At 43.2% G+C, this 23,800-nt stretch overlaps 2 protein-coding genes and 1 long non-coding RNA gene across 4 annotated transcripts; 1 reads left to right on the top strand and 2 right to left on the bottom strand.

Annotated features, from left to right (window-relative positions):
• Positions 1-267: 267 nt before the first annotated feature.
• On the bottom strand, positions 268-8,691 carry sumf2 (sulfatase modifying factor 2). Its single transcript, XM_038964757.1, has 7 exons — positions 8,430-8,691; positions 8,188-8,335; positions 5,097-5,211; positions 4,921-4,965; positions 4,687-4,837; positions 4,393-4,448; positions 268-423 (listed from the first exon to the last, which is right to left on the bottom strand). Exons 1-7 carry the CDS (start codon positions 8,482-8,484, stop codon positions 268-270), a joined length of 726 nt encoding a protein of 241 aa, XP_038820685.1. The 5' UTR covers positions 8,485-8,691.
• A 40-nt stretch (positions 8,692-8,731) lies between these two features.
• Positions 8,732-10,541, top strand: LOC120021300. Of its 2 annotated transcripts, none has more exons than XR_005472492.1 (3): positions 8,732-9,145; positions 9,279-9,377; positions 9,685-10,541. It is a non-coding gene; the product is annotated as an uncharacterized LOC120021300 (long non-coding RNA). The 2 variants fall into 2 exon arrangements; XR_005472493.1 differs by having other exon boundaries at positions 9,250-9,377.
• A 2,698-nt stretch (positions 10,542-13,239) lies between these two features.
• On the bottom strand, positions 13,240-22,886 carry LOC120021902 (CLOCK-interacting pacemaker-like). The gene is made up of 4 exons (XM_038965742.1): positions 22,776-22,886; positions 18,460-18,677; positions 16,519-16,679; positions 13,240-16,328 (listed from the first exon to the last, which is right to left on the bottom strand). The coding sequence occupies exons 2-4, from the start codon at positions 18,668-18,670 to the stop codon at positions 15,027-15,029; spliced, it is 1,674 nt and encodes a 557-aa protein (XP_038821670.1). The 5' UTR covers positions 18,671-18,677; positions 22,776-22,886; the 3' UTR covers positions 13,240-15,026.
• Positions 22,887-23,800: the final 914 nt, after the last annotated feature.

Here is a 23,800-nt window from a genome sequence, read left to right as displayed (position 1 = left end):
CACTACTCGCTATACACTACTCCTGGCCACTACTCCCTATACACTACTCCTGGCCACTACTCTTTATACACTACTCCTGGCCACTACTCTCTATACACTACTCCTGGCCACTACTCTCTATACACTACTCCTGGCCACTACTCTCTATACACTACTCCTGGCCACTACTCTCTATACACTACTCCTGGCCACTACTCCTGGCCACTACTCTCTATACACTACTCCTGGCCACTACTCCTATGTAAATCTGAAAGAATTGGATATGGATCAAGAAAATGGTGATGCTCTGATTCTCCCGTTGCTAAGCTGGGTGGAAGGCTGTATAAAGGGAAATTTACCAAAACTGTTCTGAGGAGGGAAAGCAGTGACAGGGGCGATACCATGGTAACCGTCCTCTGCTGTGTCTCCATCAGGGAACAGCCCCTGAAACACAACAGGATAATAATGTAATGTCTCATTTATAACAGGTCGTAAGCAATATAACGTCACAATAGTGTTCGATTTGGCTGCTGAGGGGCAAGGAGACCCCCTTGCTCCTCTAAAACCATTGACAACTACGTGCCGTTTTCAAGGGATTGTTAAATAAATGTTATAGGCTAACTATTTAGGTGGGAATTGTGAAGCAAAAGTCCCAACTTTAAATCTTCATCATACTTCTTCTTCTTCTTATTATTATTATTATTCTGCACGCTACTCCTCTTACACCGTTTAAGATAGTAATGCCATTCAAACTTAAAAATGTGCAGACTGGAATAGTGTGGTTGCATACAACTTTTTGATATTATTTATACTTTTTAAACAATTTTTTTTTGTCATTCTTTTTGTCCATCATCATTCACTTTAATTTTACTTTTGAAAAAAGCTCCTCATTGTGACATCATCACTTCCAACTTCCATTCACTGTAAATGCAACAAATCAGCAACTTTGACCACTTTGCTAAACACAAGTTAGAGGGTATGACATCTTCCTCTACCTCTCTACTATTCAAATCTGAAATAACAACTGAATTATCTGGTTCCGATCAAACGTTACAGCTGTATAAGTGACCGCATCAACAACATTTTCTGTAACTTTTTATAAACAACTGACATTTTGACCACTTTCTGAACAAGTTAGACAAAAAGTTAGAGGTTATGACATCTTTGTCTACTTTTCTGTTATTCAAATCTGGAACAGAAATATCTTGTGCAGATCTAACGACATAGCTGTTTTAGTAACCGCATCAACAACTTTGTCTTAATTTTCTCAAACAACTGCCATTTTGACCACTTTCCCAACACTTTAGACAAAAACTTAGGAGGGTATGACACCTTGGTCTACTTCTCTGCTCTTCAAATCTGAAATAAGAACATAAATATCTACTACCAATCTAGAGTTACAGCTGTTTTAGTAACCACATCAACTATTAACTGCTATGGAACTTTTCAGAACTTTCAATTTATAACAATGGGGGAGCACATTCTAAGCATGACACAAATCAGCTATCTTGACCACTTTTCCCAACAACGTAGACAAACGTAAAGGGTATGACACCTTGGTCTACTTCTCTGCTATTCAAATCTGAAATATGAACAGAAATATCTACTACCAATCAAGAAGTACAGCTCTAATTTAGCTAACTTCCCACTGTTGAATTAACTGCCATATAACTTTTCAGAACTTTCCATTTATAACAATGGGGGAGCACATTCTAAGCATGACACAATTACTTTTGACACCAATCCGCTACCTTGACCACTTTTCTCAACAACTCGTCCTAGACAACAACTTAAAAGGGTAACTTCAACAATGCCTCCTTGTCGTCTATACTCTATCACATTTTCCATATACTGTGGTATTCTAGTAGGAGACTGTAGAAAAGTGTAGTAGGCTAGTCTGAGTGTAGTTATTTGTGATGAAATATGTGATCTAACTGCCCCACAATCCAATATAATAAGGTTGATAGTGTAGTCTATCAAAGTAATCAGACCAATTATTTTACTACATTTTACTAGTTGGCTTAAGTAAAAGATTTGAAACTTCTTCCACTACTACAGAAATACTTGTAATGAGTTAAAGCAAGTCCCACCAATTATTTTTTCATGGACATTTTCATGGGCATAGTCAGAACTACACATTTCCGATTATTCCATATTTATCTCTATCAGAGTTCTACAGCAAACAGTAAACCTCAATTGATCGTGTATTTTCAGATACGTGAGGGTTGTGAGATCCATTTGGCATGCTAGCTAAGCAAACAACATGGGTCATTTAGCTTGCTTCGTCAAAGATTAGGCTTTTGGAAGGAGCTTGACATGGGCAAGTCCTCATCCTGGTAAAGTTGTTAGTCGGACTGCTGTCACCACCACTATAGACGGCAAGCAAATCAAACAATATTTGGTTATAGCAATCTATACTGAACAAAAAAATGAACGCAACATGCAACAATTTGACTGAGTTACAGTTCATATAGTGACGCAGTGGTCTAAGACACTGCATCTCAGTGCAAGAGGCGTCACTGCAGTACCTGGTTCGAATCCAGGCTGCATCACATCCGGCCGTGATTGGGAGTCCCATAGGGCAGCGCACAATTGGCCCAGCGCCGTCTGAGTTTGGCCTGGGTAGGCCGTGATTGTAAATAAGAATGTTCTTAATGGACTTTCTCAGTTAAATAAAATTTACAAAAATTAAATAGATATATAAGGAAATCAGTCAATTGAAATCAATTAATTTGGCCCTAATCTATGGATTTCACATGACTGGGAATACAGGTATGCATCTGTTGGTCACAGATAAAAAATAAAAAAAAAGGTAGGGGCATGGAGCAGAAAACCAGTCAGTATCTGAAGTGACCACCATTTACCTCATGCAGCGTGACACATCTCCTTCACATAGAGTTGATCAGTCCCTTGATTGTGGCCTGTGGAATGTTGTCCCTTTCAATGGCTGTGCGAAGTTCCTGGATATTGGCGCGAACTGGAACAAACTGTCGATCCAGAGCATCCCAAACATGCTCAATGGGTGACACGTCTGGTGAATATGCAGGCCATGGAAGAACTGGGACATTTTCAGCTTCCAGGAATGTGTACAGATCGTTGAGAAACATGAGGTTGCTGAAACATGAGGTGATGGCGGTGGATGAATGGCACGACAATGGGCCTCAAGATCCATCACGGTCTATGCATTCAAATTGCCATCGATAAAAAGCAATTGTGTTCGCTGTCCTTAGCGTATGCCTGGCCATATCATATCCCCACCTGTCACAATGGGGCACTCTGTTTATAACGTTGACATTAGCAAACCGCTCGCCCACACAACGCCATACACGTGGTCTGCAGTTGTGAGGCCGGTTGGACGTACTGCCAAATTCTCTAAAACGACATTGAGTCAGGTGGCTTATGGTAGAGAAATGAACATGCAATTCTCTGGAAATAGCACTGGTGGACATTCCTGCTGTCAGCATTCCAATTGTACACTCCCTCAAAACTTGAGACATCTGTGGCATTGTTGTCCCCAGCACAAGGTACACCTGTGTAATGATCGTGCGGTTTAATCAGCTTCTTGATATGCCACACTTGTCAGGTGGATGGATTATCTTGGCAAAGGAGAAATGCTCACTAACAGGGATGTAAACAAATTTGTGCACAAAGTTTGAGAGAAATCATCTTTTTGTGCGCATGGAACATTTCTGGGATCTTTTATTTCAGCTCTGCTTGATAGGCAGAGCCCACAAATAATGGGAAATTAACCTAAACCACTCATACTTTTCAGGTATATTTCCCTTTTTATATCACTCAAATATCCAATTAATGGTGGCCATGAAAGATATCGTGAGGCTACCCTCACGTATCTGAAATTACATGATGAATTTATTTTTACTGATGAAAAGCATTTAGTTACTTGATGTAGGCTATAACTCTAATGATAGATCTAAATGTGAGCAATTGTTTTGCATGGAATAATCTGACATTTGTAGTTCTGACTCTGCGCTTCAAGAGGTGATGATATTACAACCAAATAATTAACATTTATTTAACAATGAAAACTGCACACAGTTGTCAATGGTTTTTGCAGAGCTGCGAGTCTCCTTGTCCCCCAGCAGACAAATTGAACACTCACCTTATTGTGATATTGTATTGATAACGACCTATACTGCTATGTGATGTAACCTTACTGATGATTTAAGTCAACAGTACAAGGGATACTAATTGTAAACACTTTATAAATCATGACTAAAATATTTCTGCGCAAATCCTGACATGGAAACTTGTGTAGGATGTAGGTTATGTAAGTTTTAACTTTGGCTTTAGAACACAAGAACCAAAATATATTTTTAAAGAATTACTGAGAAGGTTGAGAAGAACGTTAGAATGTTCATTTCAGGATGGTGAATGTGATGTCATTTGTCTGACCTGCCACAGGTTGGAGCGGTTGGCCTGGAATTTGTTTCCCCAGGGATACGTTCTACCTGGAGGGAAGAAGGAGTTCTGTTATCAACACGGAATGGAGGAGGGCTGTTATACATGAATGGCTATTAATTTGAAGCTTAATAAAAAACACTTAACAAGATTTAGAATTCTAATTCCATGGGTTCTTATTATATGGTGAGATATGTCTTATTCTTTGTGGAGATCCACCCCAGCCGGGATTGTAATAAAGACAATCCCACTACAATTTTTTATTTTATGTTAGCGAGCCCCACTCACCCTGTAGAGCCCCACGCGCAGCCCACTCCCACTCCTCCTCGCTGGGCAGCCTTCTCCCCCTCCAGCTGCAGAAGGCCTGGGCATCATTCCAGCTCACCTGGACCACTGGGGAGTCCAGACGCTCCCGGATTCCAGAACCAGGACCTGCAGGCTGGACAAACACATAAGGAGGAGTCAGGTAGTCCAGATATAGGTACAGGGGGGATGGGAAAAACTAAAAAATGACTTCATTACCTGCCTCCAAAACACCCGCTCGACTGGCATCCACCAAGGTGCTGACTTCAGGGGTGAAAGGAGAGTTAATCATTATCACAGTTCGGAAGGAACCCCCCCCCCCCGAAAAAACATACCTATCACCTATCAGTGTGAGAGATGTTTGATATGAAATGCAGAAGTGACTTTCAACACACCTCTATTTTCTCTGTCACTTTGCTCTTCAGCTCTTCAGACACAAAGTCCTGGAACACAAAACTCCAGCCGAAGGTCTCCGCTTCAGTCTTGTATTTCTGTGCCCTGACAAACTCCCTGGGATGAAGACAATAAACCACTTCAATATTCTCAGTTTCCAGTATCAACTAGTGTACCCACATACAAACCGACCAAGCATAGACTGATGCCAACGTCTTTTGGCCGTCTTGGTGCGGACATGCCTCAATTTCAACGTCCACGGACATAGATTTTTTTGTCCGGACCAGACCAAATCTGAACCATTCATAGACGTCTATGTTTGGTTCAGATTTGGCCCGGTCCGGCCTCGATTTGGCCCAAACATAGACGTACATTATTTTTCACAAGTTTGGACAGCATAGTACTGTAGAACACAGAAGAGTGTAGTACAATACAGTACAGTCAAGAAAAGTAAAGTACAGCACAGTAAAGAAAAGTAAAGTTTACTCTGTTCTCTACTGAACTAAACCGTACTGTACTTTACTAAATTAAACTGTACCGTAGTGTACTCTGTGCTCTACTATGCCATACTTTACTGTGCTGTTCAAACTTGTGCAACACATCAAATCAAAGTTTGTCACATGCGCCGAATACAACAGGTGTAGGTAGACCTTACCGTGAAATACTACTTACAAGCCCTTAACCAACAATGCAGTTCAAGACATAGAGTTAAGAAAATATTTACTAAATAAACTAAAGTAATTTTTTACAATAAAAAGTAACACAATAAAATAAATGAGCCTATATACAGGGGGTACATGTATCAAGTCAATGTGCGGTGGTACAGATTAGGTAATTTGTACATGTAGATAGGTGTAAAGTGACTATGCATAGATAATAAACAGCGAGTAGCAGCAGTGTAAAAACAAAGAGGGGGGTGTCAATTTGATTAATTGTTCAGCAGTCTTATGGCTTGGGGGTAGAAGCTGTTAAGGAGCCTTTTGGTCCTAGACTTAGCTCTCCAGTACCGCTTGCCGTGCGGTAGCAGAGAGAACAGTCTATGACATGGGTGACTGGAGTCTTTGACAATTTTTGGGGCCTTGGGCCTTCCTCTGACAAAGCCTAGTATAAAGGTACGTGGAGCGGAACAAGTGAACCCAAGAGCAGACTCAGACGAGAAGACTGGGATGAGGTAACCAAGGTATTTATTGAAACACGGGGGGAAGATTGTGCACAGGCCAGGGGAAGCTCGGGTAGGTTGCCGGAAACCAGGTGCGGAGGCTGAGGTCTAGAGGTGTTTGAACAGGGTAATCAGGTCCAAAGGGGAATCCAAGGGAGCGTAGAGTGGGGAATCCAGGACAGAGTAGCAGTAATGACAAGAAGTCGGACTGGAGACAGGGACCAGAGTCAGAGCGGGTAGAACTGTAGCGGAGAGGAAAACAGAGTCAGGGAAGGGAAAACAGGCACAACAGGACAACAGGAACAAACGGCTAGAAACATGGACTGACTGAGCAGAGATTACGATCTGGCAGTGTGGAAGTGGCAGGACTGAGTATTTGTAGAGGTCTTGATTATGGAACAGGTTGCAGCTGGTGGGGATCTGCTCTGACTCCAGCACACCTGTCTCTGCCCACACAATCACAAACACAGGGAGAGAGCACTGGGGGAGTGGCGGCAGGTCAAGGAGACACAGGATGAGCACTAGAGGGCGTGGCAAGAGCAGATTGTCACACTGGATAGTAGGAAGCTTGGCCCCAGTGAAGTACTGGGCCGTACGCACTACACTCTGTAGCGCCTTACGGTTGGAGGCCGAGCAGTTGCCATAACAGGCGGTGGTGCAACCGGTCAGCATGCTCTCAATGGTGCAGCTGTAGAACTTTTTGTGGTTCTGGGGAACCATACCAAATCTTTTTAGTCTCCTGAGGGAGAAAAGGTTTTGTCATGCCCTCTTTACGACTGTCTTGCTGTGTTTGACCATGATAGTTTGAGGGTGATGTGGACACCAAGGAACTTGAAACTCTCAAACCGCTCAACTACAGCCCCTTCGATGTGAATGGGAGCGTGTTCGGCCATCCATTTCCTGTTGTCCACGATCAGCTCCTTTGTTCTGCTCACGTTGAGGGAGACGTTGTTGTCCTGACACAACACTGCCAGGTCTCTGACCTCCTCCCTATAGGCTGTCTCATTGTTGTCGGTGATCACACCTACCACTGTTGTGTCGTCAGCAAACTTGATGATGGTGTTGGAATCGTGCTTGGCCATGCAGTGGGTGAACAGAGAGAACAGGAGGGGACTAAACACGTACCCCTAAGGGGCCCACGTGTTGAGGATCAGCGTGGCAGATTTGTTGTAGCCTACCCTTACCTCCTGGGGGCGGCCCATCAGGAAGTCCAGTGAGATTGCGTCATCTGTGGATGTATGCGAATTGGAGTGGGTCTAGGGTTTCCGGGATGATGGTGTTGATGTGAGCCATGACCAGCCTTTCAAAGCACTTCATGGCTACCGACGTGAGTGCTACGGGGCGGTAATCATTTAGGCAGGTTACTTGGGCACAGGGACAATGGTGGTCTGCTTGAAACAATTAGGTATTACAGACTCAGTCAGGGAGAGGTTGAAAATGTCAGTGAAGACACTTGCCAGATGGTCTGTGTATGCTCTTAGTACACTGGTAATCCGTCGGGCCCCGCGGCCTTGTGAAGGTTTAAATTTACATTCTAGCAGACGCTCCTATCCAGAGCATTCAACAGCAACATACAGTATCACAGTCCTAACAAGAAAATAAAAAACATTACTGAGAATGTTATTGTAGTTGAAGTAGTCTGTCGGTTTATTCTGTAGGTTGGACTACTTTGAACATCATCACTGCCCGTTTTAAAGCTTTTTTTTAAAGACTAATATAAGTCCATGTGACAGATGGGAGCAATAATATATATAAAAAAGACAGACCCGAAAATAAACCTGATTTCAATGTCCGGAAAAAACGTATTTTCACAGTTTTTTCAATAATTAGAATGAACCCAACTTCAACGTCTGGAAAATAAGTATGTTATACATCCTTTCAACGTAATGTTGCTTATTGGGAAGAATCATCATCGTTGTATCAAAGTAAGTTACCTGAAGTCAGAATTAGTGACAGGATATTTATCGATACTGAATGGATCGACTGTCACTTCTTTCGTGGGTGATTCTCCATCCTTGCCGTCGGCTGAGTTCGTCCCCATCGTCATCTTTCCTCCTGGAATTTGCACCATTCCTTCATCGTCTGTAGAGTCAAAGATGTACAGTTGTGAAGCTGTATCTGTTGTATTATTTAATTGTGCCGAAAAAGTTGATTAGCATCGGTGAATGTTCCTTACCTGCGATGCAAGACAGAGCGAAGAGGCACAAAATAAGTACTATTCTGAGGTTCATGGTTCTAAATTGATAAGGCGATCGTGTTTTCAGAAACTAGTGGAATGTGCAGGTCCAGGGTAAGTCCGTTCATGTACTTTGAGCACCATAGATCAACGCTCTCTAAGTAGCCATTATTTTATGTATATATACTTCTTCAGCTTTACACTGAACCCTGAAACAATTACAGTCGGACTATTTTCACTAACGGACAGGAAACTGTGGTCCGACTGAAAAAACAGTTCCCCTTGGAAACAACTTTGTTGAAACGTTGACTCACTTGTGCATCATTTCCATATATAGTTAGTTAGCGTTAAATTAATCAGGAATTTTGTGTAAATCTGACTTGCCTTTCTCGTCCCGCTCGGATAACTTTAGTCAACGTTTGGGATGGGTGTAATTTGGACAAATTCAGATAGATCCTTCTCGACTTTGTTCCGTTTGTGTTTTGCAACATAATTGGCGTAATCTGTTGCAGTTTCTGATCTCAGGCTAACATCCTCCTGTCCTCGGCTGGATTTCCCAAAAACATCATAGTACTAAAATAATCTTAATTCCATTGAAATTAAATGAACGAAAGATGATTGCAGTGCTACGATGCTTTTGGGATAACAAGCTCTGGTCTGGGCATCATTTCTGCCACCTGCAGGAGGAGGTTGAAGCTGCACGATCAAGTTAAACTGTAAGTGACAATAAGCTAAGTCTACACGTTTTATGATCGAAATTAATACTTGAAGGTTGACAGTTGGACTTTTGTAAGCCTAACTTTAACTTTATTAATTTCAGGAAATTCTTTCTCTCTGTCACCCATGCAGTGCTCTTCTCCTCACCTGCCCCCAACAACTGTACCAACAGCCAACATGCCCCGTTTCCTACTGTCGAAGCCAAGAGAAGACCATCATGACGACAGAAGAGTAAGTATATCTGAAGTTGGCATCATCATACACGAGATCAGGCCTACATGTTTGTTATTTATTTCCATTAGATGTCAGGCCTTTGCTTATCTATGATTTCATAATACCAAAGACAAGAATGCAATGGAAAGTTATGGAATCATCGCTAGAGTGGAATATCCATGGGGTAACGATGGTATCAGTCCGATGTATTAGGCAACGCTAGTCTTTGCCCAGTGGGCTGTTACATTTCCCCAGCCTATATCCTGTCTCCTCCAAATGATGTGTCTCCGTATCATGTCATAATTTATTTCTGTTTTTATCGTAGGGTTCACCTACAGGTACTGCTGTCTCCCTTGGCCTCCCAGGTGTCCCATCCAGAGAACATGGAAGATTATTTATTTATTTAACGAAAGGACGCACTCCGCTCTGCCACCAAGGCATTCAGCTGGAAACGATTCAACCTCAGAGGTTCAATGTGAGGGGTCAGTCGACCAACATGGTCAAACACAGGAGTTCCTTCAGCTGTTGATGGCAGCCATCCGAGACTGTTGTTTGTTCCAGGGGCCAGACTACTGCAAAAGCCTAATATTGGACTAGTATTGTAAGATCGCACTGTTTATATGTTCAAATATGTTCAAATATGACACTTTCTATCTAGTCCTAGAACTCTGTCCTGTTGTATCACTTTCAGTGTAGTCCTAGCAGAGTGAACTATAAGGTCCTATATGCTATATTACTACATAGATAGGTGGCCTCTTATGCGCTGTCCATAGTAACCCCCCCCAAAAATGAATTAATATGGTGGTATTAACTTGTACCATGTTTTAGCGTGGGATAATGTACAGGCTGGTAGAGAACATGATCAGTGTCTGAGTGGTGATATGTGGCCCCACTTCCTGTCCAGGAGAACGTTTGACATGATCTGTGGTCTTCCGTCTGCTCCTGTGGCCCTGGACGAGATTACAAATCAGGAAATACGAGCCAGGCTGGAGAAGGCACGTGACATGTTCACGTGTTCTTTGCCGTATATATTGGTTTGTGTATGTAGCCTGAGCCCTGGGCTTGTACTCACATAGCTTCTCAGACCAGGAGTGTTGATCTAGGACCAGGTCCTTCCTGTACATACAGGCAACTGCAAAAATAAAGGAAACGCCAATAATAAGTGTCTTAATAGGGCGTTGGGGGCACCACGAGCCAGAACAGCTTCAGTGCACCGTGGCATAGATTCTACAAGTGTCTGGAACTCTGTTGGAGGGATACAACACCATTCTTCCATGAGAAATTCCATAATTTGGTGTTTTGTTGATTGTGGTGGAAAATGCTGTCTCAGGCTCCGCTCCAGAATCTTCCATAAGTGTTCAATTGGGTTGAGATCTGGTGACTGAGACGGACACATCATATGGCTTACATTGTTTTCATGCTCATCAAACCATTCAGTGACCACTCATGCCCTATGGATGGGGCATTGTCATCCTATGGGGGCAAAGCCATTGTAGCAAAAATAATGGCCTGCCCAGCATTGTTATACATGACCCTAAGCATGATGGGATGTTAATTGCTTAATTAACTCTGGAAGCACCTGCTCTCAATCTACTTTTTATCCCTCTTTTACTCAAGTGAGAGTATTTAAACTTTTTGTATTGTTTGTTGGTTTGGCAATGCCACTGTCAGCCTGAGAAATATGCTGAGAAGGATTATCACCACAGCAAGCAAGGTACTTGGAGTCAAACAGACAGGCCTTGATGAGATCTTTAAGGTCAGGGCCCTCCATAAGGCTCACAAAATCATTTTGGACCCAAGCCACCCCCTGTACCCGGACTTTGAACTACTCCCCTCTGGGCACAGGTATAGGGCACCCCTCAGCAGGAAAAATAGAACGAGACAATCATTTGTGCCAGGTGTGATATCTCTCCTAAATAGCTCGGGCTAATGTTCCTATCGACTGACAATAAAGTCAGTAAGCAGTAAGTAAGTAAGTGTTTCCTTTTTTTGTCAGTGACCTGTATACTCTTATTCATTATGATCTAAAATGGGAAACTGATCCTAGATCAGCACTCCTCCTCTGAAATGCTTTGTGAGTACAGGCCTGGGGTTTTGATGTGCATTGTGATATCTCCTCATGTCATTCAACCCACAACCCTGGAGGCTGCTAGTGAGGTCATGGAGGAAGATTCTTCAATCCTGCGTCCGCTGGGGGTCCTCAGCCCTGTCCAGACATGGGAGGAAAGGGAAGACATTGTGCGGTTTGCTGCGAGGGGCTATTTGGATGTTTGGTTGTCATGTGGACTAGTAAGTATGTTTTGTACAATAACTGCTGAGTTGGGCCTAGTCACTTTTGGCACAGCAGTGAGATAAAACCAGTTACAGTAATTACTTTTATGAGCTCAGTCTCTTGTGCACGTCCCTCACTCTGTGTTGCGTGTTGTCCTTTTTGTTGTGTTTAAACCAAATGAAAGGAGGACTGGCTACTCTGGACTTGCTAGAGGCATCCTGCTGTATTCAAGCAGATGTTACTAGCCAGACCTCTCTCTGCAGTAGACCTCACGCTCTTCCACGTGAACTTCTCAGCCCCCGGTAGTGATGAGAGAATAGCTGAGGACATAACGTATGGCTACTGGAGGGACTGGCTTATTGGGGTGGAGTGTAAGGAAAATGTCATCAATCTTCAATGCAAATGATTCATCATCATGTTTCAGGGATGTTTTTTAGTCCAGGACCAGGCTTAGTCTGGGTCCTGGAAGCAGGCCTGATAGAGGAGAACAAGGAGAGAATGTTTTTATATATGAATAGTGATTAATTATGTTTAGGAGAAGCACATCAGCCTCTCAAGATTCATCCTAGGTCATATTGTCTGTGTTTGTGTCCTCTTCAGGGATGTGAGTCTCTGACCGTCAAGAAGCTTCTGGTCTTCGTGTCTGGCCGGGGGGGGGGCACACTGTGCTTCCCCACACAGCCCACCATGGAGTTCTTGCACACTCGGGGGGGGAGAGACAGGTGTTCTCCACGCTGTACCTTGCACTCTCGTCCTCCGTCTCCCAGTCCACTCCTCATATCAGCAGTTCAAGGAGTCCATGACCTCAGACATACTCCAGACATAGGAGTCCATGACCTCAAGCATACTCCAGGCGAAGGAGTCCATGACCTCAGAAAGTACTCCAGACAGAGGAGTCCATGACCTCAGAAAGTACTCCAGACGTAGAGGAGTCCATGACCTCAGGCGTACTCCCAGACACTCATGTTGGCTTGAGAAGCCTCACTAGAGAAACCAGGTAGACTAAGACAGTGAGCAGGTCAATGCCTCAGACGTCTAAGAACAAGACGGCTGTTTGGTCCTTGCAACATGTGTCCCTCCAGTTAAAGATCAGGTGTCAGTCTGACTGTTTCTTCATTGTCTTCATTATCTCTGCATTATCTCTGGGCAGTTCCAGGTTCACTATCTACAGTATGTGAAGTTTATCCAGGGTGGTCCTCCTGAGAAACAAACTACAGACACAAAACAAGATGCTGTCACCTTCACCCTGACTCGGGGTTCCGTTCTGGAACACTTTGTTGTTGACACATCTGACGTGCTAAAGTTCTGTAGATAATAGCCCCTGTGCCAGAGGGCCAAAGAGGGATCCACATGTTCCAGCTTATTGATTACTGCTTTGGTGACTAACTTTTATTCATGGCTGTGATTAGTACATTTGTTATAGTGCCTGTCTTTTATTCCTGGCTGTGTTTGTGTCGGTCAGAAGTACTCAGTGGCTTTTCCATGTCACTTACGTAATTCTGATTATGTAAATAGTTAAGCAACGATGTGAATATCACCATATTACCCACATTAAACCACAACACAGACCTCCAAATAAATGAACTTGAAGTCATTTGTATTTATTGAATGAATTGGAGCTCTTTATTACATCATCTTAATGCCTATGTGTTCAGGCGCCTGAAGCAGGAGGGAACAACACTTGGTTTGACACAATTGTATACATTTTATATAATCTTCAAAATCACTTCTAATTCTATCTACAATAACTGAAGTCCTATAGTTTTTGTGTTTTCATAGAACCAGTCAAATTTCACAACTGTACAAGCTGCGATTGCTACGTACATTTGACTTTCCAATGAATGATGCTATTGATTCTTGACTAATATAATATTCCATGACCGACTGACCAGGTGAATTCAGATGAAAGTGCAACTCAATATTAGGAAGTCGTTCTTAATGTTTTGTACACAGTGTAAATGCCTCATGAACTTCAACTCTAGTATCCCATCTGAACTGAAAATATAACCTTTTTATAATCTGTTGTTTGTAAACAATTAATTGTAAAAGAAAAAAACACTTATAGCCTCAAAACATGGTTAAAACTATAATGTTAATCTCAATGATGTTCAGTCCTTGCATCCATAGCTATGTCTATTCATTTGAGAGTGGTTACATTTCTTTAGCCCCGTCCCTCAGCTTTTTACCAAACGAGCGACGGGGCAAAAACTTTGTTGTTTGAAATGCAGATTTCCCCTTTAATCCACCATAAAGCTGCAGACAAACATATATTACATGTCCGTGCCCATACCCACAATACCATAATCCAATCATACTGCATTTTAGGTGACACACTTACAAATAGGATCGAAGGAGCATACCAAATTATACAGAAATAGCCAGTGATATCCCAGTGCCATGCACATCAAAATAGTCTGACTACTGTATAGCCTAACTACATTTCAATCAGGATATTATGACCAATGTGCTTCTAGTACAGTGTCTGTCTCCATGATATCTGACTCTAGTCTCATGTTACACCAGAGAATCTCTTCCCATCCCATGTCCTTCGATTCAATGAAGCGTGCAAAATATGCACATCCAAAACTTTCTACAACAAGTGCTGGCTGATAATATGACTGAACAAAGAGAGAACATGACCCACAATATATAAAGCACTTCAGAGCTGCAATATACTAGGCTACATGCATGCCATTCTTTATTCTGAGAATGGCTTTAACCCTCAAAATGACCAGAGAGCACAGTAGCACTGACCATGGCATGAGGGGGTTCATGGGAGACTACCCCTACGGTAGGTGGAGGTCAAAGTCCCCTTTCACACTGTCAGCGACACTGAAGAGGTTTTAAGGAGCATCTGAAAGCCTGAGCAAAAGGTTAATGGGATGGTCTGTGTTCATTTTCCCATTATGTTGAAAAGCTTGTCCGCCCCTAGTATCCTAGTGTGCTGTTATCGTTTTACCAAGGGTTTTAAGCAAACTACAACCGAGGGAACCTTTCTATGTTTAAAAAGGGCCCGAGCAGAATAATTATATTCCATACATTTAATGATAGATGTGCTGGAACTTAATGTACTGAATTGGATAATCCATTCATGGACCCTCATGTTTGTTTACAACGTCCCCTAAGAAGCATATTTGTATTTTCTCATTATTGAAATACCCTGGCTAATTAGATCAATAAAATAAACAATATTGTGATAATTATTTAAGTGTGGTAGTAGAGTCAACAGTAAAAAAACAAAAAAAAAAGAGTTCATCAGATGTAATACAGTTAAGATCGGGTATTAACAGTTTTGCACAGTTCAGTGCATTCCCCTCTCTCCTTAGCTTCTCCCCCTACAGTGGCATATGCTCCTTTGTCAAAACGTCCCCCACGGAAGCCCCTCCCCATAAGAGTTAGAGTAAATAGGCCCGGTGGGTGGAGCTATCCGGGGGCATGGTGAGGTCACACAGGTGCTTAGCGCTGCCCCCATGTCTCTGGCCCCGCCCTTGGGAATGGGGAGATGGAGAGATGGAGAGCAGGCTGGCGAGAACATCGGGACAGTCCTCTGGGTCAGGAGACAGGGCGAAAATTGGCGACGGAGGGGAAGTGACATCGTCATGGTTACCCAGGGGCGCCGCCGCCACCGGGTTCTGAGACGGGCTATGCTTGTCGTTATTATTACTGTCCCTGCTGTCTTTCTCAGCCTCGTCTCCTTTCTCAGGATGGTTGTTGCTGTTGGCATTAAAGTAGGTCCAGTCGAGGCTCGGGTAGCGTCTCGACTGGGACATGGCTTGGAACAGCTTGTCCATGGGGCTGGGATCTTCGTTAGGTCCTTGCTGGGTGGCCTCTTGGCCGGTCTGGGCCGCCAAGCAGAGTAGCTGTGCGTGCTGGCGGAGCTGGGCCAGCTCTTTCTCGGTGGCGGCATTCTGGCGCAGCAGCTCCTTGGTGCGCAGCGTGATGGCCAGCAGACCCGACTGGCTCAGGATCTCTGCCGTGTTGAGGAAGCGCCGCTGACGCACCAACGAGCAGTCAGACAAGCAGTCGGACAGGTCTACCGAGGCCTGTGGGGCCCAGCTGTCGGCGGAGGACGAGGAGGACGAGGATGTTTGGGAGCTGATGACGGATGGGGAGCCAAAACTGTTGGAGTGGGAGGGAGAGGGGCTGGGTTTGGCATGTTGGTGGCAGTAGTGAGATCCCTGCTGGGTGGAGGAGGCAGGGCCACCCATGGAATGGTGAGGGAGGTGGGATGAGGAGCTTCGGCTACTGCTGACTTTGTAATGGGATTGGGTTCTGCTCTCTTGCTGGTGGTGTTGGTGCTGCTGTGGTCGAAGATGAGTGGTGGTGGACACTGCTTCTCTCTTGTCCTCCGTACACACCCTCTTGCTCCGGCTCTGGCCCTCTATGCTTCTCTCCTTCACATCCCCTGCACCCTCTCTGCTCTGCTCTGAGCCTTCCTTCCTCGGGTGGGGGGCAATGCGGGGGTAGGAGTTGAGGATGGGTAGGTACGAGTTCTTGCTGTTATGGTTCTTGTTGCTTCTACTGCCCCCTTTCTTGGACTGGCCCTGTGGATCAGGCAGATTGTTGGGGGCAGGGACGGGGGAGGGTACCCCTGGTTTTTGGATGAGTAGGAGCTGGGTGGGGGCCTTGGAACCAGACAGACTGTCCCATCCTCCCCCCCATGCCAGGGTTCTGTGCAGTAGTTGCTCTGGTCCAGACTATACCATCAGGAGGTTATAACCAGGGGTGTATTGTGACAGAGAAGACATGGAGAGGTGGTTACATTCACAGATCAGATTAAACAAACAGGAGCAGGACGAGGTAGAGGAAAGGATGCTTTGAACAAACTATTGTCCCAAGGGTCACCAAACATTATGGTAATCTACAATGCTAACCAAAGTGTCTCACCGGTTTAACCACCAGGTTCTTGATGACGTAGATGGGGTTTTGCTCCTCAAACAGGGGCATGTTGTGGCCCAGGGAGCTGCTACTGCTGTGGGCTCGGTAGGCCTCACTTACGCTGCTACGCTGGTCATCCAGATCATTCTGCACCGAGTCCGAACCAGTCTCTGGGAAAGAGGAAGAGGGGTGGAGAGAGAGAGAGAAGGACAGAGAGAGAGAGAGAGAGAAAGGGGAAAGAGTAAGAGATAGAGATAAAGGGAGAGAAACGAAAGAGGGAGGAGATTCATCCTGTTGACACAGCCACTATATACATGGGTCATTTAACAGACGCTCCTATCCAGAGCGACTTAGTTGGTGCAATTCATCTTAAGGTAGCTGGGTGAATGTATGATGCCAGTATGACTCCTCTGATTCAGATCGGTAGGGTTAAATGTGGAAGACGTTTCGGTTGAATGCATTCAGTTGTGCAACTCACTAGGTATCCCCCTTTCCTTCAGTACGTGCTGTACGCAAACCCAGCTGGTGCCAACGTTTTAATGATTCCATTTCCTGGTTGTAAACTGTTTTTATGTAGGGCCAAGACCATGAACTCATATTGGTACACAAACAAGCCCAATAATGGCAGTTGATCGAAAAGGGTGCGCTTATTGCAGGCAAAGTGAGGGCTACCCTCACCAGATATGGGCTTCTCACACAAAGTGAGGGCATTAGGGCCAATGTAACGCTGATGAACAAAGTCGCATCGGCCCTATATGGCCATGCTACATGGGATCAATATTTGAGCCTGCATTGGACCCACATCAGGGTTGGAGATAATTCTTAATTGAGTTGCGAATTGCTCTTTGATTCCGATTAAATTCTTGAATTTGAATTGGCCACGCCCTACAGGAAGCAGAATTTGAATTTAATTTAAGGAAGTATAATTTAATTTAATGAAATTCAAATGGCTTATTTATTCTACACAGCACCATAGTAATGTTTATTTTTTACATAATGTATGGTTACCAATACCATGTAGCATAAGGTTGAAATATTAAATTTTTACAACTCATTCTCCTAAAACTATTTTAAACAATTACAGTGGTCTGTAAATATGTTAAGATCATGTTGTAGGTTGTCTATAATAATTCCCTTAATGTAAAAAAATAAAAATAAAATACATTCCCATAATGCAATAATCAAACACTGCAGTATGGAAGGGAACAATATAACATCTCATTACAAAGAAAATACTGTTTGACATCTGAGTTATAATCAAACTAATATTTTAAATGGTATGTGTATTCTTTGCATGAATTGGTGGCATATCATTTTAATAAAAGATTTGTCAAATGAATGAGACTTTCATGTTTTACGTCTCAGTTGAATTGGTTTGAAATGCTTTGAATTAAATTCTACTTCCTTCAATTCAAATTTAGCTTCCTGTGGGGTGTGGCCAATTCATAGAGATGTGTAGAGAACACAACGTTGTATCTGTGCCATTATGTTGTCTGTAACATCATGGGCAGCGCCATTGAGGCTATCTCCATTTTAAAGCAGTCCCTTTTTGTATTCTTTTGACGTTTGAAAAAGTGTAAGGCTAATATTGGCGACTTACTGCCACCTGCAGTAAATCTTGTGTCATAACTTTTTTGTGGCCACTAGATGGCGGTCATATAGCTTAAAGCCATTTACAAACCATACGCAACCCAATTTAAAGAAGACAATACTCTGATCATTGGCTAATGGTTGCCAACTCATAGGAATCCCCACACAGTTGACTACTTTAAAATGGCGGAAGCCCTCAATGGCAGTGTCCATGCAAAATTAGTTATTTCCATGTAATGATCTCTATACATCTCTATGGGCCAATTCAAATTGACCCCAACCCTGGGCCACATGGTGCCAATGTTTTCTGGGGGACAAAAAGAAAATATCTCTTGTGGCCAAAAGTAGAGAGTTACTCACCAGAGTATCCCGAGTCTTTCTCTGAGTCCTTCTCCGAGTCAGACCGGGACATCCTCCCGTTCATGCCCATTCTCCTACCCTCCTGGTCTCTGTGAGTGCCACACTGGGATGCCCGCAGAGTGGCACTGTTACTCTTATCCTTGGCATTCTTAGAGGTGCCCTGGGGTACGCGCTCGGGCCGCTCCCCAAAATGTGCCTGCTCCTTTGGCATCACGGACCTTCAGGGAGGAGAGCAGTGAGAAACATGTACACCGCAATGGGACCAGGTGTCCTCCTGATCAATTTGATGACTAATGCTGGGCTACGTGGCTGGTTCAGCTATAACTCAGTAGAGTAAAGATGCTTTCATTTATCCCTACTGTGATTTGGGCATGGATGGCTAGTGTGTACAAGGAGAAAAGTACATGGTTGTTGCCTCATAGTCTAAAAGAAGCATATGAACTGAAGAACAAACTGGATGCACAAGAGATATTAAGACACTCTTGGGGAGGACAAAAAAATGCTTCTTTATTGCAAAAAAAAAAAAGCTACGCATTTCGACATTACAGGCTTCACCAGCACATACATGACACCAGCTCCACTTTATATAACAGACCTGCGAACTAAATGATCCCCAGCTTATCACTATTAAAGCTCAACCTGAGGGTATCAGAATAGATATGTATGCTGGAATACCAACACGATAGAATAATGTCCCCAAGAGATTGATTGATTAAGGACATCAAATATAACTTTTTCATTAGCCTACATCTTACAGTTCTATCAGTTTATGGATCACGAATGTGGGGAGAAACATGGGACACCATTTCCTTACTTCCTAATGGTCTAAGCTATTTGCTGTTGCCACATTTTTTTTAAAGGCTATACAAACCTACATCACCACAATGCCCATCCAGCATGACTTGAATAGCGAGTAATTGGAGTAAGCAGCGCTGAGTAAAGGCTCACATGTTTGCTATAAGCCGCTGTAACGTGGCGTAGCCTATGAGTAAACACCCTAGGACCTGCACACGGATGAGGGAGGAGTAACTTGATAAGATCATCTGTGGCTAGACAGGCTCTGTGTAAAGTACCTCCTCCAACCGTGTTACGTAATTGCTGGCTGGCAGTGGCACTATAGCTGCTACATAGAAATAACAACCCCCATTGACACGTGTGCACTATGCACAGAATGATATTTATCATCATCTTAATCTGAAAGCATTGCCAAGTACACATAACAATTTAGTTTGTTTGTCATTATCATAATCTAGACGATTAAACTCCCGAGTGGCGCAGCGGGTCTAAGGCACTGCATCTCAGTGCTAGAGGCGTCACTACACACCCTGGTTCGATTCCAGGCTGTATCACAACCGGCCGTGATTGGCCCAGAGTCGTCTGGGTTTGGCCAGGGTAGGCCGTCATTGTAAATAAGAATTTGTACTTAATAAACATCTCTACAGATCAGTGTCCCACCCTTGGGACGGTTGCACTAATGTTATTAGCATGATGTTGTAAGTTAAAAGAAAATGTCCCAAGACATAGACATATCTTATATGGGCAGAAAGCTTAAATGATTGTTAATCTAACTGCACTGTCCAATTTACAGTAGCTATTACAGTGAAAACATACCATGCTATTGTTTGAGAGTGCACAGTTATGTACTCGAAAATGTAAATATTGACCAATTAGGCACATTTGGGCAGACTTGATACAACATTTTAAACAGAAATGCAATGGTTCATTGGATCAGTCCGAAACTTTGCACATACACTGCTGCCATCTAGTGGCCAACATTTTAATTGTGCCTAGAGTCCTAAGTCAGATAATGACTTTCTCTTGCATTTCAAAGATGATGAAAAAAATATATATATATATTGTAATGACCCTGGGTTTATAAGCGCGGAAATCGACTCTGCCAATCGAGCATGCTTTTGCTGCACAGTCAATAGCGCGCTGGACTTCGTGCTAGAAGGTCGAGGGTTCGAGACCTGCTCCCTGCCTGTTTCATTACATTGGTATTAGAAGTGGGATTGGACCTTGCATCCACAACAGTGCGTGTGCTTGGCCGGTGAGCGCGTTCCTGTAAGACGTAGAGTCGCAAGCTAGCGTGAGGATGCGCTCTTTGAAAGGAGGGAGTAGTGTAACGACCCTGGGTTTATAAGCGCGGAAATCGACTCTGCCGATCGAGCATGCTTTTGCGGCACAGTCGATAGCGCGCTGGACTTCGTGCTAGAAGGTTGAGGGTTCGAGACCTGCTCCCTGCCTGTTTCATTACAATACATATATTTTTTCTTTGTAATATCTTTTACCAGATCTAATGTGTTATATTCTCCTACATTCATTCCACATTTCCACAAACTTCAGTGTTTCCTTTGAAATGGTATGAAGAATATGCATATCCTTGCTTCAGGTCCTGACCTACAGGCAGTTAGATTAGGGTATGGCATTTTGGGCGAAATTTGATCCTCCGATCCTTAAGAGGTTTTAACTGACTTGCCTAGTTAAATAAAGGTTAAAAACTCAACTCCGCGATTTATGATGGAGTTGAGCAGCGGCTATTATGGGCGAACTTGACCTCTGACGTCACATAAAAATGAAGTTTTTATCAAAAAACGACTGATTTCAGCATCCAAAGAATACACAGAAATCAGGGTGCTAAAATCAGGGTGCTGAAATCAGGGAGCTGAAATCAGGGTGCTGAAATCAGTCGTTTTTGATAGAAACTTCATTTTTATGTGACGTCAGAGGTCAAGTTCGCCCATAATAGCCGCTGTTCAACTCCATCATAAATCGTGGAGTTGAGTTTAGTCAGCTAGGCATAAGCAAATGACTAAAAGCCCTCACTAGGTTTTCATAAAGTAGTATTTGGGTCGTTCCACCAAAAGAGTGCCTTTTGCATCCCTTTGATATTTTTAGTAGAAGTTGTGCACCAATATTGAATTTTAAAAGCCTTTTATATTAAATGAAGTGCCCTATTAATATAGACCACATGGATAATTAAATAAATCAGACTTGCTAAAGTGCCAAAATTCAGCATTTTGACATGTCCCTCTGTGCACCCTCTGTGACCCACTGAACCCCAACATTTCTCCAAGTTTGTACCATCATTGTAAAACCCTAGTTATGCTCCTGCTTTGAAAAAGTAATTTCTGAAGATTATTATTTATTTCATGTAATTCGTGATTTGTTTACCTGTTACGTGAACTGAACTCTCACATTAATATGGTGAAACTATTCCTTTTTAAAGAGACATTTAACTAATAGTCAAGCCATAGTGTAAAAGCAGGTGAGCTGGTTCTACTCTTTTTTGGACATTTTCTGGTGTTTTGTGGTGGAAAACTGAGCGGGTCGAGCAGGCACGTGCACAGACAGGGCTCTACCTGTACAGAGCACATGCCCCTTTTCCCTTCCAGTCTCTAAAGTGCCCTTTTGTTCTGGGTAAAATAAAACGTACAGTTTTTGTCATTGTTCTTCTGAATCCACTGCCTGCCTCATTAAATCTACATTACATATGTGTTATTTAATGAATTAACCATTAGGATCAACCATCTATTGTTTTTACGTAACTAAATAATACAAGTCATAATTGCTCAACAAGTCTGTGACCACAGTTGTCGAATATATTTTTTTTTTGGTGCCCTTTTTACAGTTTCAGCACCTGCCCCCCAAAAGGTCTGTGCATGGCCCTGGGGTCGGGTATAACACGTCAACCCAGTTACCCATAGGTAGACATGCTAGAATGTTTTAACAATAAAATGTTCTTTGTGAAGCTTGCATTCAATTGCCACTCCCTGTTGCACACAACAAGCTTCCAATCCCCCGTCACAAGGGGATTTACGTTTGATTTTAGATGAAATCAAGACTGAGGTCAACCCTGTTACTTTAGTTGGTACTTAATTAATAGGTACTTACTGTAGAAGAAGAAAAAACTCATAAAATGGGAGAAAAAAAAAATATGAAGTTGAACAAAGTTATTATTTGGAACCAAGTTACACTTCACAAAAGGCACCAAATTGGTAGCGTGACCTATTTAAACAGTAGTCTATAGAGTTGGGGATATTGGAACAAAATCCTTAAATTATTAAACTGTTGATATTTGGAGATATGCATGCATGAGGTATAATTATCATGAAGCCAATATTATAATTTGTCTTACCATTTATTCTGTCCTTGTCCTTAAACCTTCTGCCTTGTCAACCTCCCCGCCCTAGGACCTGACAAGCGTTCAGTCTATAGGCAGATACCAACCAAAGCATCTTTGAATCATGTAGATAACTATTTTCCTCAAGTTTCAAGTCCTAGCTAGGGTACCATCCTGTAGAAAAATGTTTTACCTCCTGCTCGGTAGGGCATCCTCATCCAGAATAACAATGTAAAAGTATTTCAAACACCCGTTAATGTTGTCGCTGAGTTCTCGAGTCGATACATTGTAACTAGCAATGTACCTATACGCCCCGTCTGTTCAATATTCCGTCCGAGCTGTACAAAAAGCGTCCATGATGATGTTCATTACGCATAGACCCTCCTCCTAATCTGAATAGTAATAGCCTAGTGGTGATGCCCCGGTCAGCAGTGACGTATCCATCATAGACAGCAGTGCTGTGGCCAATCCCGTGCGTAAACACGTGTGCGGGCGGCAACATGGTTTAATCCACGTGAGGAGGTATACTGATTGTAGGCGGGATTTAGGCTAAAATCAGAGCGAAGTGTAGGGGAGCGCATGTGTCTGCCACAGACGCACACACATACACACACACACAACGCTATAACACACGTGGGCAGTAGGCTATTCATAGATACATTACCAAATGACAATGAGCAAGGCATATATTTTTTACGTGTCCATATAGCTCACACTAGGCTCAATAGCATTAATGTAGGGATGGCACCATGTTGCATTTGAGATTAAACTGGACTAAGAGTTTATGAATGAGACATCGTCATAATCGTGTCGGGTATTTTCTCAGGTGTGCTGTGAAGCAGCTACAGCGAGACCCACGTGGACGAGAGACCACAGATTTGAGTTTTGCTAGGGGACGAACGGTATGAACGTGTGCGGCAACATGTGAAAGCATTTCAGAGGCGTGGCCACGCTCCTCGAGCGCACATGTTCCACGCGATGAGTGCGTAAAAGCACCACGGTGGCTCGTGTGTCTCGGGGATGTGGTCATACACGTTCGCTGAAAACCACTCCAGAGACGGAGTACAATTTCATTACTCTGTTACATTATTCGTTAATGAACAACATATGCAAGGACATGGTAGTTATGTTTACACAATAAATACCACATATATTATGAGCAATTATAGCCAACTTGATATCATTCCTTCTGATTAATTAATTATTGATGTCATTAAT

This window comes from Salvelinus namaycush, chromosome 26, assembly GCF_016432855.1.
Source record: "Salvelinus namaycush isolate Seneca chromosome 26, SaNama_1.0, whole genome shotgun sequence".
Lineage (NCBI taxonomy): Eukaryota > Metazoa > Chordata > Actinopteri > Salmoniformes > Salmonidae > Salvelinus > Salvelinus namaycush.
This window is presented reverse-complemented; position numbering and strand designations above follow the sequence as displayed.

Excerpts from the sequence above, each read along its gene's own strand:
- sumf2 (XM_038964757.1), bottom strand. The coding sequence starts at position 8,484 with ATGAACCTCAGAATAGTACTTATTTTGTGCCTCTTCGCTCTGTCTTGC. Across the intron at positions 5,212-8,187 it reads GTCACTAATTCTGACTTCAG|GGAGTTTGTCAGGGCACAGA; the intron begins GTAACTTACTTT and ends TCTTCATCCCAG. Across the intron at positions 4,449-4,686 it reads TGCGCGTGGGGCTCTACAGG|GTAGAACGTATCCCTGGGGA; the intron begins GTGAGTGGGGCT and ends TCTTCCCTCCAG.
- LOC120021902 (XM_038965742.1), bottom strand. The coding sequence starts at position 18,670 with ATGCCAAAGGAGCAGGCACATTTTGGGGAGCGGCCCGAGCGCGTACCC. Across the intron at positions 16,680-18,459 it reads GAAAGACTCGGGATACTCTG|AGACTGGTTCGGACTCGGTG; the intron begins GTGAGTAACTCT and ends CCTCTTTCCCAG. Across the intron at positions 16,329-16,518 it reads AGAACCTGGTGGTTAAACCG|TCTGGACCAGAGCAACTACT; the intron begins GTGAGACACTTT and ends CTGATGGTATAG.